The 15,688-nt window shown below is 39.7% G+C and overlaps 1 protein-coding gene across 1 annotated transcript; it reads left to right on the forward strand.

Moving 5' to 3' along the window:
• The first annotated feature begins 98 nt into the window (after nt 1-98).
• Nucleotides 99-12,464, forward strand: LOC105481380 (membrane magnesium transporter 1). The gene is made up of 4 exons (XM_011740935.3): nt 99-506; nt 2,865-2,917; nt 6,766-6,869; nt 9,394-12,464. The coding sequence occupies exons 1-4, from the start codon at nt 428-430 to the stop codon at nt 9,551-9,553; spliced, it is 396 nt and encodes a 131-aa protein (XP_011739237.1). The 5' UTR covers nt 99-427; the 3' UTR covers nt 9,554-12,464.
• The last annotated feature ends 3,224 nt before the right edge of the window (nt 12,465-15,688 follow it).

Raw genomic sequence — 15,688 nt, forward strand, 5'->3', positions numbered from 1 at the left:
CGTTCCTCGCCCCCACCCGTTCTCTACGCAGGCCCCGGTCCCTCGCCCCACCCTATTCTCGCCACTGGCCCCGCCCCCCTCTCGCGGCCCGCGCTTATTTGCCGGCGCCCTTCCTCTTCGCTTCCCCATTGCTCCGGCTTTTGCCTCTTCGTTTACGACTCCGTTGAGCTCCGCCCCTCCCAGAGAGGGCCTCCATAGCGCAGGTTCGTGGGTTCTCGCGGACCTTTTTCCGTGTAGCTTTCTCCTTCTTCCCGGCATTCCTGTTTCCGTTTTCTCACGGCCCTCTGCCTTTTCCACCACTGAGACACTTCGCGCTCAGGACTTCAGTGACGTCATCTTTCTGCGGCGCGCGGACACCCGCCGGTGGAAGAAGAAACAGCTCCGCCGCCCTTCGCTTCTTTTGCTGGGCTGCTGCTCCTTCGGCATCATGGCGCCGTCGCTGTGGAAGGGGCTGGTGGGCATCGGTCTCTTTGCCCTAGCCCACGCCGCCTTTTCCGCGGCGCAGCGTAAGTGCCTGGGGCACGGGGACCGCTTCGGTGTGAAACCCTAGGGGCGGTGTGTGGGCGCACTTCTAAGGGACCATCGGACCGAGTGTCCGATTAATGGTCCTTTGAGACCTTACAGTTTGGTGTGACTAAGGAAATCAGTGCAGGAGTTCCCAGTGGAAGGTTCGGAGTTTGAATTTGAAGATAGTGTGGCATCTGAAATTGGAGGAAGGTTGGAAGGAGGTGTCTGGGAGAGGATTCAGAATAGGAGTCTCCAGGAATCCAGGACAAGTGATGTCAGATCCAGCATGGGGCAGATCAGGCACAGTTGTGAGATTGAAAACTTTGGATGCTCATGATCCCACGACAACCAAGTGGACAACATCTTGGGCACTCTTGGGCTGTCCAGGCAGAGACTGAGTAGTTAAGTGACCGATTGCCTCAGGGAGGCACTGTGGTACAGGAGAAAGAGCACTGGACTGGGAGTCTAAAGGGCTGGTTGTTAAAAACTTGCATTACCGCTACATCTCTGTGACCTTGGGCAAAAGATTTGTGCTATACTGCGTTATGAAATTCAGTTTTGGGTCGCTGGTTGAAATTGCGCTGTGGTTAGGTGCTAGAGATACAGTGATGCCCTGAGCCAGTTCAAAGTCTAGAGGAAAGCAACTGGATCGAGAAGTAATTACAGTAAAGTGATATGCTAAAAGTATATAAGGATGCGTGGAAGCAGGGACAGTCATATTTTGGGGGAACTGGGAGGTTAAGGAAAGTATCCTAGATCCTTTCTGCTTACAGTGTGATCAACAGACCAGCATCATGAGCATCACCTGGCAGGTAGTTAGAAGACGCTGTTCAATCAGAATCTGGGTTTTAACAGAATCAGAATTCTGTTCAATCAGAATCTGGGTTTTAATAAGATCCCCAGGTGATTTGTATGCACATTAGTTTGAGAAACACTGTCCTAGAGGAGATTAGGATGCACTGGAGTACTGTGTCGTTTTCTACAGTAAGTTTTAACTGTAGAATTATAGGATTGTAGGGCGAGAAGTGCCCTTGGAGTTTACTGAAGTCCAACCCCTTCATTTTACAGATGAGGAAATTCCTGGTTAAAGGTAGTGTTAGAAGCAGACGAGGCTTCATGCAAACTAGCAAGCTAGCTAGGAATTGAACCAGATAGGAGTTTAGTCAAAATCGATTTTTGGTATTGGTTTGATGTTTCTTTTACACTTGTCTTCATGACAGACCTATAGGTTAAAACTAAAGAAATGTCTCTAAACACATTCTTCTTTAAGAGTCAATACACATGCACTCAAAAACAGTTTATTTAGTCCAAAGTACTATTACATAGGGATTGCCCTAGGTTCATCTAGAATTAAGAATTTTGTATTTTATGTTTTGGGTGATGAGAATGCCTTGTGGATTTGCCACTGCAGTGAGACCTCTTTATATATAATGCTCAGGGAGAGAGTAATATATACCTTTAAGACTTAAGTGTGTCATGTCAGACTGTGGCAGCAGATAGCACAATGTGGCGCTGCGGCATGCTCATCTTTGCTGTAATGAACTTTGTTGTAATAGGGCACCAGTCATTTACTGTATCTTGTTTAATCCTCACCTCACATTATTCTCATTTTACCGTTGTGGAAATTCAGGTAATGAAAAAAAATAGATACTGTATTTCTTTGATTCTAAGACACCCCCCATTTTAACACTCTGAACTTGAGATATGTATTATGATCACTGAGGGCTTCTTTAATTAAATGAAATTATAGTAAATTGAAGAGCTGGCACTGATTTAGGCTTACCAGTTTCCAAATCCTGATCCTTTTCTTTTATCCCTTGCTGTCTCCTGAGGTTAAGGCAGCAGCAGCAGAATTATAATTAACTAGTAGAGGCAGAAATTGATTTCATGGAATTCCTGTTCCACCACTGCCCCGGCGTATCCTCTCAGGAGAACCATTTCCATACCAGTATTATTTTGTCCATACAGTGGTGGTGCTATTTCAGAGTTGAGATTTTCTGTAGACTTTACTTTTTAAATAATTGTGATTTCTTTGACGAGTTAGTGTAACAGTTTTTAGAAGTTTCTAGTATTTCTATAATAATGAAAGAAAAATTATACTGAGGTATTTCTGCCTCATACTTGCTCACTTGTCACTCTTACCCATTTTATAAGGTGACAAAGCAGGTCATGATGAAAATAAAATAGTTGACTAAGATAGGCTGACTGCCTTAGAAGATAGAAGGTTTTGAGGAATCCAGGATTAGCATTACTTTATGTAGCATATAAGTTAGCCACTTCTTTGGTATATTGATTTGCTTCATTTTAAGAAGAAAAATGAGCTACAGTTTCCTTAATGGTATGCTTCTGGTTTATAGATCGTTCTTATATGCGATTAACAGAAAAAGAAGATGAATCACTGCCAATAGACGTAAGTTGGTCATTTATATTCCATTACATGTATGTTTAAAATTAGCCACATAGCTCATAATAATTTTTTTTTACTGGTTTTTATACTCTTAAAATTTTCCAGACATGAAATAACATCTGATCTCCACTTTTTTTTTTTTTTTTTTTTTTGAGATGGAGTCTCACTCTGTTGCCCAGGCTGGAGTGCAGTGGTGTGATCTTGGCTCACTGCACACTCCACCTCCCAGGTTCACGCCATTTTCCTGCCACAGCCTCCTGAGTAGCTGGGACTACAGGCGCCCGCCACTGTGCCTGGCTAATTTTTTGTATTTTTAGTAGAGACAGGGTTTCACCGTGTTAGCCAGGATGGTCTCGATCTCCTGACCTTGCGATCTGCCTGCCTCGGCCTCCCAAAGTGCTGGGATTACAGGCATGAACCACCACGCCCGGCCTCTGATCTCCACTTTTCATCACTCACAAAGCTCAAAGATTTGGAAAGCGGCCGGGCGCGGTGGCTCAAGCCTGTAATCCCAGCACTTTGGGAGGCCGAGACGGGTGGATCACGAGGTCAGGAGATCGAGACCATCCTGGATAACACGGTGAAACCCCGTCTCTACTAAGAAATACAAAAAACTAGCCGGGCGAGGTGGCGGGCGCCTGTAGTCCCAGCTACTCGGGAGGCTGAGGCCGGAGAATGGCGTGAACCCGGGAGGCGGAGCTTGCAGTGAGCTGAGATCCGGCCACTGCACTCCAGCCTGGGCTACAGAGCGAGACTCCGTCTCAAAAAAAAAAAAGATTTGGAAAGCTTTCTCTATTTGGTTTCCAGAGCTGTAGTCGAAATAGTCTTTCTAGAAGATGCTCTGTCCATAGTATGGGATGGACTTAAAAAGTTGATTATTTAGCTTTATTGCTTAGAAAAGTTCTTTTTTATGTAAAGGAAATAAAGCCAACAATACATTGTTTAGGGACATACATAGGTGGTAAAATGAAAGTGGTTTTTTTTTTTTTTTTTCTTTTTTTGAGACAGTATTTTGCTCTTGTTGCCCAGGCCGGAGTGCAGTGACGTGATCTGGGCTCATTGCAACCTCTGCCTCCCAGGTTCAAGCAATTCTCCTGCCTCAGCCTCCCAAGTTGCTGGGATTACAGGCACCCACCACCATGCCCGGCTAATTTTTTTATATTTTTAGTAGAGACAGGGTTTCTCCATGTTGGCCAGGCTAGTCTTGAACTCCTGACCTCAGGTGATCCACCCCCCCCTCAGCCTCCCAAAGTGCTGGGATTACAGGTGTGAGCCACAGCGCCCAGCCAGGAAAGTGTTTTTTAAACTAAAATGGTAAGTATTCCAGCATCACTCACAATTTTTATCTTTACTAGACTTGAAATTACACAAGTAGTAAGTTCTTTGTAACAGAGTCAAACAGTAAAAACTAAAACTGACCCTACACTATTATCAGAACACCCAACAACAGAAAAACTGACCCCATTCCTTGGCAGTTCCACTTCTACTCCCAACAGTTTGGAGTATAGCAGTAGTTCAGTCTTGTTCCTATACACAAACATTATGTATGTGTAGTTTTACCTAATCCAAACACATATTATTTTTTCTTTAAACAGTTATACATGTGTATATATGCATAGTTTTATAATTAACTTTTTTATTACATAACAACTTCAGTCTTATTTTCATGACAGATCATATAGATTCTCGTTAAAAGTGCCTGTGACTGCATTGTATAAAACAAGCCTTCTGGCCAGGCATGGTGGCTCACGCCTGTAATCCCAGCACTTTGGGAGGCCGAGGCAGGCAGATCACGAGGTTAGGAGATCAAGGCCATCCTGGCTAACACGGTGAAACCCCGTCTCTACTAAAAACACAAAAAATTAGCTGGGTGTGGTGGTGGGTGCCTGTAATCCCAGATACTCAGGAGACTGAGGCAGGAGTATCATTTGAACCCGGGAGGCAGAGGTTGCAGTGAGCCAAGATCATGCCACTGCACTCCAACCTGGGCGACAGAGTGAGACTCCATCTCAAAAACAAAAACAAAAGCCAAGTGTTCTTGGTAGACTGGTGGTGGGAATGTAAATTGGTATCGTATATGATGTTAGATTTTAATTTAAACAGGAAAATAGATTGTGGCTAATTTTGACTTTGTCTGTAATTAAAGATATGATTGATGAGGCTATTAACTCCTCCTATCACCTTTTTTTTTTTTTTTGTGGTGGATACACACACACACACACACACACACACACACATTTATGTCTATTTTAAATAACTTTTTTCTATAATCTGAACATGCCTGTAATCCCATGTTGGTTAAAACATTCCGCGGTTTTGCTTGCTCAACCTCTTTGGAAAGCAGTTGGTATTACCCAATAAAATTGAACGTGTGCATACTCTACACTCAGTATTTCCATGTGTGAACTGAGAGACATGCATATGAATATTCATGTTGATTGTGAAAGTAACAGGAAACAACCCACATATCCAACAGCAACAGCAGAATGGATAAATGGTGGTATTTTTCATATCATGAAATACAAAGCACAGCGAAAACTGGCCAAGCGCGGGGGCTCATGCGTGTAATCCCAGCAATTTGGGAGGCTGAGACGGGCGGATCACCTGAGGTCAGAGTTTGAAACCAGCCTGGCCAACATGGTGAAACCCCATCTCTACTAAAAATGCAAAAATTGGCCAGGTGCAGTGGCGGGCACCTGTAATCCTAGCTACTTGGGGGGCTGAGGCATGAGAATCGCTTGAACCTGGGAGGCCGAGGTTGCAGTGAGCTGAGATTGCACCACTGCACTACAGCCTGGGTGACAGAGCAAGATTCCATCTCAGAAAAAGAAAAATAAAACACACACACACACACACACACACACACTGACGTAATGTTGAGCGAGGAAAGCTAGACACAAAAGAATACATTTGAGTCCATTTAAATAAAGTTCAGTATGGGCAAAAGTAAGGCATATATGTTTTAGAGATTCATATATATTTAATAGCTGGTAAAATTATCAAGAAAAGCAAGAAACTGAGTAATATACAATTCAGGACAATAGTTAACTTTGAGAGGGAAGGTAAAGGATATCATCTGAGAGGGACATGTGGGATTTGAAAGGTACTAGGAATGATCTATGTCTTAAACTGGGTGGTGGGTACATGTTCTTTTAATTGCTTTATACTGTGTACATACGCTTTCTGCACTCTATGATATGTAACAATAATACTGGCTGGGCATGGTGGCTCACGCCTGTAATCCCAGCACTTTGGGAAGCCGTGGCGAGCAGATCATCTGAGGTCGGGAGTTCAAGACCAGCCTGACCAACATGGAGAAACCCCATCTCTACTAAAAATACAAAATTAGCCGGGCATGGTGGCGCATGCCAGTAATCTATTCAAGAGGCTGAGACGGGAGAATTGCTTGAACCTGGGAGGTGGAGTTTGCAGTGAGCCGAGATAGCATCATTGCACTCCAGCCTGGATAACAAGAGGGAAACTCCGTCTCAAAAACAAAAAGCGAAAAACAAAAACAATAATACCTTAAAAATTCTTAGTTGCTCTTGGAAGCAGGTAATATTTGATCATTGAGTTCTAAGTGGCTCAGTACCATTCAGTACTCAGTGATTTTGCTTATTTGAACATGTCACTAGATTTATTTATTGAAGCATCAGAGGTATTTTTGCAGCCAAGCCACAGAATTTATAGATTGTATTGCATCTGAATCCCAATCATTTCAAGTGAGCATTGTCTCCCTGATGGTGGCCCTGAGAGGACTACCTGTTAGAGGCGATAAAGAGGTAGAGAGGAAATTGTAAATGTATAATAATGTTTGTGTTATTTAGTAATCTCAATCTTTATACTCACAGATAGTGCTTCAGACACTTCTGGCCTTTGCGGTTACCTGTTATGGTATAGTTCATATTGCAGGGGAATTTAAAGACATGGATGCCACTTCAGAACTGAAAAATAAGTAAGTCTTTCTCTTTTCATAGGCATCGCATTTCATAGAGGTTTGCTGTATTCACATAATTTTTAAAAGTACGTTTTCTGGTACATAAAAGTTGGTTTTGTTTCTACATTTTGATTATGTAGTTTGTGTGAATAATGAGGTAAAAACATTGAGGCGGTATTTGATACTGTAAGAAAAATGGAAGATGAATGCCATATTATTCACAGTAGAATCAAAAAAATACGTTGCTTAAAATTATTGGTTGGTTGTATGGACAGATGGATGAAAATATATAGAAAAATAATGCCTCAGAATTTTTAACCTTCCTCCCTTCCTTCCCCCCTCCCTTCTTTCCCCCCTCCCTTCCTTCCCCCCTCCCTTCCTCTCTCCTTCCATCCCTCTCTTCCTACCATCCTCTTTCTATCCTCTTGTCTCAGCTTAGTCTTTGGGAGAATAAGTGGTTTTCGGTTTCCTCTCTCACTTGAACCTAGTCTGTGAGATAAGCTCTGCTTCCAGGCCCTTTTCTACTACTGGATTAAAAGTATATTTGTTATTCTGCTTTCCTTTTTTCTCCTGGAATACTTCTAAGCTATTTTCATGAACGGTGTTTGCTTTTATTTTTCATATCTTTACTTTCCTAAAATCACCCTTTAGGTTTGTTCGATTCTATCTCTGGACTTTACTCACCTCCTTGATCCTGGACATGATACCCCTTTACAATATTTTCTTAGAAGGAGTCACAGTAAACATTTATGTGTTAGAGGAAAGTCATATCCCCCTTTTACTTTTAGTTCATTATGTACATTTTATTATTTATTTTTATTTATTTATGGGGACAGAGTCTCTATCAACCAGGCTGGAGTGCAGTGGCATGATCTTGGCTCACTGCAACCTCTGCCTCCTAAGTTCAAGTGATTCTCCTGCCTCCGCCTGCTGAGTAGCTGGGATTACAGGCACCTACCACCACACCCGACTAATTTTTGTATTTTTAGTAGAGACGGGGTTTCACCATGTTGGCCAGGATGGTCTCGAACTCCTGACCTCAAGTGATCCACCCGCCTTGGGTTCCCAAAGTTCTGGGATTACAGGTGTGAGCCACCGTGCCCCGCCCAATATGTACATTTTAAGGAGTTACATATCAGGCGTCCTTTTTTGTATGGGGGTATGCTTGGATGTTTAGGTGGGCTGACTTGAGATTTGAGTTCTTATCAAAGGAAGAGTTCTCCTATCCTTTCCAGGAAAATAATGTTGAAAAACAAAAACCGTAAAGGCCACAGACCAAAGTATTTGAACTCTTTTAGACGACATGTCTCTCCCTGGAAAAGTAGAAAGGATACTTTACTGTCATCACTGCTTGCTCTTACAAAGAGTCTACCAAGAATCACAGGCAAGGGGCCAGGAAAGAAAGAAGTAAAACAATGTCATTAAGTAGGTGGTGGAAAAATATGTGTTTGGACAATAGTAGGTACAGAGGGCCAAAAGGAATTTTTTGTTGTACTTGAAAGATTCTTGGAAAACAGATCTGTGAAACGATCATATGGCTTGAATAATGAGGGCCAAATGAGAATAATCAAAGCTGTAATCTATGTGCTGCTTTTTTAAAAAGACTGTTCGGCATGGGTTACTGTTAGATTTACAGGGGAGATTAATAGTTGAGCTAGTATTTGTGTTGTTATTCATAGGCATTCTGGAAGGAATGGCTGAATTTAAAAAATGTATTAGAAGCCGGGCATGGTGGCTCACACCTGTAATCTCAGCTCTTTGAGAGGCTGAGGTGGGAGAATTGCTTGAGCCCAGGAGTCTGAGACCACCTGGGCAACATTGGGAGACCCTGTCTCTACAAAAAATAATAATAAAAAAATAGCCATGCCGGGTGCGGTCGCTCAAGCCTGTAATCCCAGCACTTTGGGAGGCCGAGACGGGCGGATCACGAGGTCAGGAGATCGAGACCATCCTGGCTAACATGGTGAAACCCCGTCTCTACTAAAAAACTACAAAAAACTAGCCGGGCGAGGTGGCGGGCGCCTGTAGTCCCAGCTACTCGGGAGGCTGAGGCAGGAGAATGGCGTGAACCCGGGAGGCGGAGCTTGCAGTGAGCTGAGATCCGGCCACTGCACTCCAGCCTGGGCGACAAAGCGAGACTCCGTCTCAAAAAAAAAAAATAGCCATGTGTGGTGGTGTGCAGCTGTAGTGCCAGCACTTGTGGGGGCTGAGATGAGAGGGTCGCTTGAGTCCAGGAGTTTGAGGCTGCAGTGAGCTATGATTGCGCTATTGCACTCCAGCCTGGGCAACAGAATGAGACCCTATCTCTATTTTTTTAAAAAAGAAGAAATTTGAGAGCTTTATGCTGCTTTTTCAGGTTTCTTATTTTCTTTATATAGGAAAAGAGATACAGTATGATTATTATTTACAGTCTGATTTCATGTGTTAATAGTTGTTAAAAAATATAACCCATAGTAAATTGATAATTCATTAGAAGCCTACTTATTTTCAAGTAGGGTTTTATAAAGGTTTATCTAAAATTGATGCTTTTTTTTCTTTTAAGGACATTTGATACGTTAAGGAATCACCCATCCTTTTATGTATTTAATCATCGTGGTCGAGTACTTTTCCGGCCTTCGGATACAACAAATTCTTCAAACCAAGATGCATTGTCCTCTAACACATCATTGAAGTTACGAAAACTCGAATCGCTGCGTCGTTAAGATTTTTACAAATTATAATAATAGGACAGGACACAGAGCTGGAATATTGGAGTTTGGGGTATAAAACACTCCTCCCTGCCCCCCATTAGTATTTATATTGATCTTTCAGACCTACTTTAGAAAAAACCATGGCCCTCATTTATATACTGTTAATCCAATCATTAATGCAGTGTAAGTTATATGTGAAATAAGTCTTTGGTATTTCATATAGGAATGTTTTTTTCTTTTAAATCAAATCCACATCTTTTGTAAAAGCCACTGTTTTGAACACATTTCCTTGAAAAATGTTGGTGGTTTTTGTGATTATTTATTTTTTTAGATTTCTTTTGCACTACAGTTTTTGGAATCCTTTTGGAAATACTGTGTGACTGCTGCATTTTGCAGCATGAATTATGGTAAAATGGTCTTCAATTCTTAACAAATGGACTTCCCTAATGAGACCAAAATGGTGATTTAACAGTTTTTCTTGTGTCCTCTAAAAAGTGGCTCTGCTTCAGAAGTACTTGCCAGTTTTTAATTTATTTGTGACTTTTCACCCTACCCTGCTCCCATATACCTTCTACCATCGGCTGTCTTGTTTCATCATTTCTCTGAGATTCTGTGTGCAGTGAGCAATTTTTGTGTCAGAAATTCTTTGTCAGAACAAATATATTTAACAAGCTCAACTTGCTGTAAAGCTACTTGTGTTCTCTTAATTTGTCTGTAAAAATTTCCCTAATTGATTAGATAGTGTAAGAATAGTTGAAGACTAGTTGAAGACCTTTTGTGATTTCATTATCTTGCCTATGCAGAAGAAAAATCGTTGAGGAAAATTGTCATTAGCCAGTTTAACTGATTCAAACTCTTGTTTATTTCATACTAAACTAGTGAATAAGTGAAATAAAGGAAACTCGTCATTAATCTAAAGACAGAGTTCAAAGGAATAGGGCCAAATATATTCTCAATATTTGGAACTAATGTTTTTAAGGTTTTTAGAAAAATCAGGTCATTTAAGAAATCGTTTTGTAGTTTCTGATTTATAGAGGCTTCAAGTTTTCCATCTTCACTGTATGTTGCTGAAAGTGAGGATGAGGATACACAGTTGATATTTTTAGAAACAGTAATTTTACTTTTAAGGAAATTGGCTAGCTCTTTGAGCTAGAGAGCTGTAGGAAGCTCAACATTCTTTGTAGAGAACGTTGCTTTTGTTGGATTGTACAAGTATAAAAACATTGCTTTTGTTGAATTGTATAGGTGTAAAGGGAATAACTGTATGCAGGTTTGAAAAGGAAATGTGCTTTAGGCACGAGTCATAAGATGCCATTGTACTTGTAGGCATTTTATTTTCCATTAGAAATGAACATCAGCTCTTCTCTTCTGAGTGGTAACACATAGCCCCAAAGCACGAGATTATTTTTTCATTGGGTTTTTATTGCTGTTGTTTAGTTTTGGTTTGTTAACGCCAACCCAGTTTGTCTGTGGAACACTGACTCTGCTCTCTAATGAGAACAAAGTTAGAAATCTGCTGATAACCTAAAATAATTTAGAAATGAATTAAAAATGTGAAGTCAGGGGTTAAAGTGATGATGATAAAATAGCATGCAAGAAACAAGCTCCTTCCATCAGACTTGGCTACTGTTTTCTTCTAGTATGATTTGGTTTGGAAGAGCCTCTTATTTCCTTCTCTTTGAGGTATGTCTTCCTTTCTTAATGTGTTTGTAACATTATTGAGATATAATTCACATACCTTACAATTCACCCATTTTAAGGGTACAATTCAGTGGTTTTTAGTGTATTCACAAAGTGGTGTAACTGTGACCACAGTCAATTTTAGAACATTTTGTTACCCCAAAAAGAAACCCTGTACCCTTGAGCAGTCACCTCTCATTTTCTCCCAGTGTCCACCCACCCCCAGCCCCTGGCGACCACTAATCTATATCTCTCTCTGTAGATTTGCCTATTCTGATCGTTTCATATAAATGGAATTCTACAATATTTGGTCTTTTGGGACTGGATTCCCAAATGTCGTTTTCTATTTGGAGTGAGAAAATTCTTCTCATCTTGAGAACTCTTACTGCTGTGAAAGGGAGTGGTTGGTAAAATCAATAGATTTCAGGCAGGAAGGCCAGATACCTAACAGGTTTTTCTCCGTGAATCTTACACCGAATAGTTTTTCCTCATAACCAAGCATTTATGATGTATTACTACTTAAAATATTGTGGCTAGTCTCTAGAATGGATGTTGAAATCTTTGCCTCCTCAGTCGGGAAGAGTCCTGCTAAAAATCAGGCCAAATGACTTGGCAAATAATTGACAAAGTGTTTTTCAGGTGTGTCTATCTTTGCTAGCAGCTTGTATACCTCAGGCCAGGTGAGCTCCCCAAATTTCTTTTTTCATTTACTCCAGTGAGTTTCTGCTGTCTCTTCAAGTATATACCATAGGACTTAAAGGTGATTTGGATGCGTTGTAACACTGCTAAATGTACTAAGTACAGAATTTTATTTACAGTACTATGAGACAGTCAGTTATTGCCTAGGGTAGTTCAAAAATATGATGTCAGTTAGTTAAGCTTTTATTTGACTGATGTCAGTGATATTCAGAAGTGTGTACCAATCAAGGCTCTTTAAAATACAGAACGACTCAATAACCAGGGAACCAGCCAAATACTGTGCAGCCGCAGAATATGCATATCAATGAATTGGAGACGATTATTCTCTGTAACTCCCTAATGATTGTTTTCTAAGCATTGTGGCTTCTCAGTGGCTTGACAGCATCTTCCTGGTTGTATGTGGCCTGTTTACATGAAGTATTGAGTAATGTTTGTTGTGAGCATCAATGCCTGTAACACCAAACTAAACACATGTTTTTGGGATATGTTTCCAATCTTTAAATGACCTTGCCCTGTCCAATAAATAAATGATTGTCTCACCCTGTTTTTGGTAGTGTTTTTTGGGTTTTTTTTTTTTTTTTGGACTTTTAATCTCGTTTCTTCTACTTTTCTGTCCCCAGAAAAATGTAAGAGCTAATTTTATGACTGTATTTTTCTACTGTGATGCTGTTTTACTAAATTCAATGGATAATTTAATTGTACATGTAAAATCTTACTGCAGTTTTATGTTTTTAATAGTCAAAATAGAATATATAATCTTGATGATGTTTATAAATCATCAAATGCCCTTTGGGGTGTAAAAATGGGTTCTTGAGCAGCAATGTCTAATGATTCCATCACAAATTTGTTATAAAGTCAAACTCCCATTAAAAATGTCACTTTATACTTAATAGGAAATTGTTATGATTAAAGCATCAAGGGAGCAAATATAAAGTTTAATGAAAATCCAAGGGGAAGTTCTAAATTGCAAAAGTTGGCACTTATCTACAGTATTTTGAAAAATAACACCACCGGTATTCAAACCTACCTAGGAATATCTCAAAATAACCTGCTAATCAAGTGTTCTTAGAAAGGGGAGTGGGGGCAAGAAAGAGAATATATGCACATGGCAAAAAGATCTGATGGTACAGAAAGATATAAAATCTTCGCCCCTTCCCTCCTACCCTAATACTTCTCTCCAAAAGTAATCAGTTTCAAGTGTCTCGTATGTTCTCACAGGAAAACAATTTTTTATTTTTTATCAGCAAATTTGTAGTTTAAAAAATTTCACATTAATGGAATCAGACTATATATACTCTTCTGTACCTTGCTTTTTTTTTTTTGCTACCTGTGTGTTATGAGATCTTTCTGTATCAGTATATATAGAAATACTTCATTATTTTTAGTGGCTGTGTGGTATTCTAATGTTTGAATGTATTACAAATGTTTAAACATTGATAGGCTCTTTAGGTTGTTTCCAATATTTTATTAAATCACATTGTGGTGAATATACTTGTACATATAATGAATTTATATTCTACAGGGTTCCTAGCGATAGAGTTGCTGGATCAGAGGGCATTTTTTATTTTCAGTTCAGTAGTTACTGCCAAATTGTCCTCTAGAAATCTTTACCCAGTATGCTTCCACATATAATGTATGAGAATGATTATTTACCAAACCATGCCAATACTGGGTACTAAACTTTAGAAGTCTGATCACGTGAAAGTGAATAAATGGTATCTTGCATTTTAATGAAGTTCTAATGCATTTTAATGAAGGTCTAATATATTTTAATGAAGGAGATGGAACACATTTTCCTGTTTATTGATTACTGAGATTTCCTGTGAAATGTGTAGTCATGTTCTGTTTTCTATTAGGTGATATGTGTTTTATTGATTTGTATGAGTTTTTTGTAAGCTAAGAAAATTGGTCCATTGTCATGTTTAATAATATTTTGCTAAGTTTTATTTATGTAGTTAAACTTAAGTCTTTACGGCTTCTGAGATTTTTGCCTTGCTTAGAAAGGCCACCTTTGCATTTAAGAATAAATTTAATGTATTTTTCCAATACTTTAAAGGTTTTTTTTTCAACTTTTAAATATTTGATTCATTTGGAATTTATCTAGGTAGTAGGAGTGAGGAGAGAATTCAACATTTTTCTCTTGAATAGCAATCTATTCTAACTCCATTTATTAACTTTTTCCACACTGATTAGAAAAACCATCATCCTCATTCATACATCAAATTTCCATATGTTTGGTTAGATATGCTTCTGGGCTCTGTAGTCTGTTGCAAAAAATACCAGTCTTTTAATTATTTTCAATTGTTACACATTTTCTGTTACACATTTTCGTCTTGGGTATTGTTAATCCATACCTCATTCTTTAGGATTTTTTTCTAGTTATTCTTGCATTTTTTTTTAGATAAGCTTTCGTATCATTTTGTCCAAATCTAAAATCATATTGATATTTTCGCTGAAATTTTATTTTAAAAAATTTCAAATCTACAGAAAATATGAAAGAATAGTAGGGTGGACATTTAGGCTCACCATTTTTAACATTTTACCACTGTTGCTTTTCCTCTCTCCAAATGTGCTTTTCTTCCCCTCCTGATTCATTCGAGCTAAGTTGCAGACTTCATCACACTTCAGGACATCACTAAATATGTCAGCATGCCTTTCCTGCAAGAGTGAGGAGATTCTCCCATTTAACCACAGTTCTATTATCACAAGTAAAAAATGGATCAACCACCCAACATTTCATATTCCTATTTCCCCATGTATCCCCCAAATAGCTTTTATTGCTGTCCCCACCAAAGTTCACAAATTACATTATTAGTGTGTCTCCATAGTCTCTTTTCAAGTCTACCTCTTTTTTAAACTGGTATTTTCTAGACAAACTTTATTTTTTAGAACTGTTTTAGATTTATGGAGAAAATGGGAAGAGAGTACAGTGAATTCCCACGTACCCTACACTCAATTTCCTCTATTAACATGTTAGCATGAGGCATTTGACACAATGAGCCAATGTCAATACATTACTATTATTATTACTGGAGTGCAATGGTGTGATCTTGGCCCACTGCAACCTCTGCCTCTCAGGTTCAAGTGATTTTTCTGCCTCAGCCTCTTGAGTAGCTGGGAATACAGGCATGCACCACCATGCCCGGCTAATTTTGTATTTTTAGTAGAGACGGTGTTTCTCTATGTTAGTCAGGTTGGTCTCAAACTCCCGACCTCAGGTGATCCACCCGCCTGGGCCTCCCAAAGTGCTGGGATTACAGGCATGAGACAACGTGCCTGGCCTAATACATTATTATTAATTACAGTCTATATTCAGATTTCCTTTGGTTTTACCTAGTATCCTTTTTGTGTTCTAGGATTCCATCAAGAGGACCACATTATGTTTGGTCATCATGTCTTGGCTCCTCTTGGCTGTGACAGTTTCTTAGACTTTTCTTGTTTTTGATGATCTTGACAGTTTTCAGGAGTGCTGGTCAGGTATGTTGTAGAATCTTGCTCTACTGGGATTTGTTTGATGATTTTTCGGTTATTAAACTGGAGTTGTGTGTGTTTTTGGAGGAAGACCACTAAGGTAAAATGCTATTCTTATCATATCAAGGACGCATTTATACTGCTGATGTTAATCTTGATCACCTGGCTGAGGTAGTGTTTGTCAGGTTTCCCCACTGTAAAGTACTCTTTTTCCCCTTTCCATACTGTATTTTTTAGAAGGAAGTCACTCTGCACAGCCCACACATAAGGAGTGATATGTTATGCTTCACCTCCTTG

Source organism: Macaca nemestrina, chromosome X (genome assembly GCF_043159975.1).
Source record: "Macaca nemestrina isolate mMacNem1 chromosome X, mMacNem.hap1, whole genome shotgun sequence".
NCBI lineage: Eukaryota > Metazoa > Chordata > Mammalia > Primates > Cercopithecidae > Macaca > Macaca nemestrina.

Excerpts from the sequence above, each read along its gene's own strand:
- LOC105481380 (XM_011740935.3), top strand. The coding sequence starts at position 428 with ATGGCGCCGTCGCTGTGGAAGGGGCTGGTGGGCATCGGTCTCTTTGCC. Across the intron at positions 507-2,864 it reads CGCCTTTTCCGCGGCGCAGC|ATCGTTCTTATATGCGATTA; the intron begins GTAAGTGCCTGG and ends TCTGGTTTATAG. Across the intron at positions 2,918-6,765 it reads ATGAATCACTGCCAATAGAC|ATAGTGCTTCAGACACTTCT; the intron begins GTAAGTTGGTCA and ends TTATACTCACAG.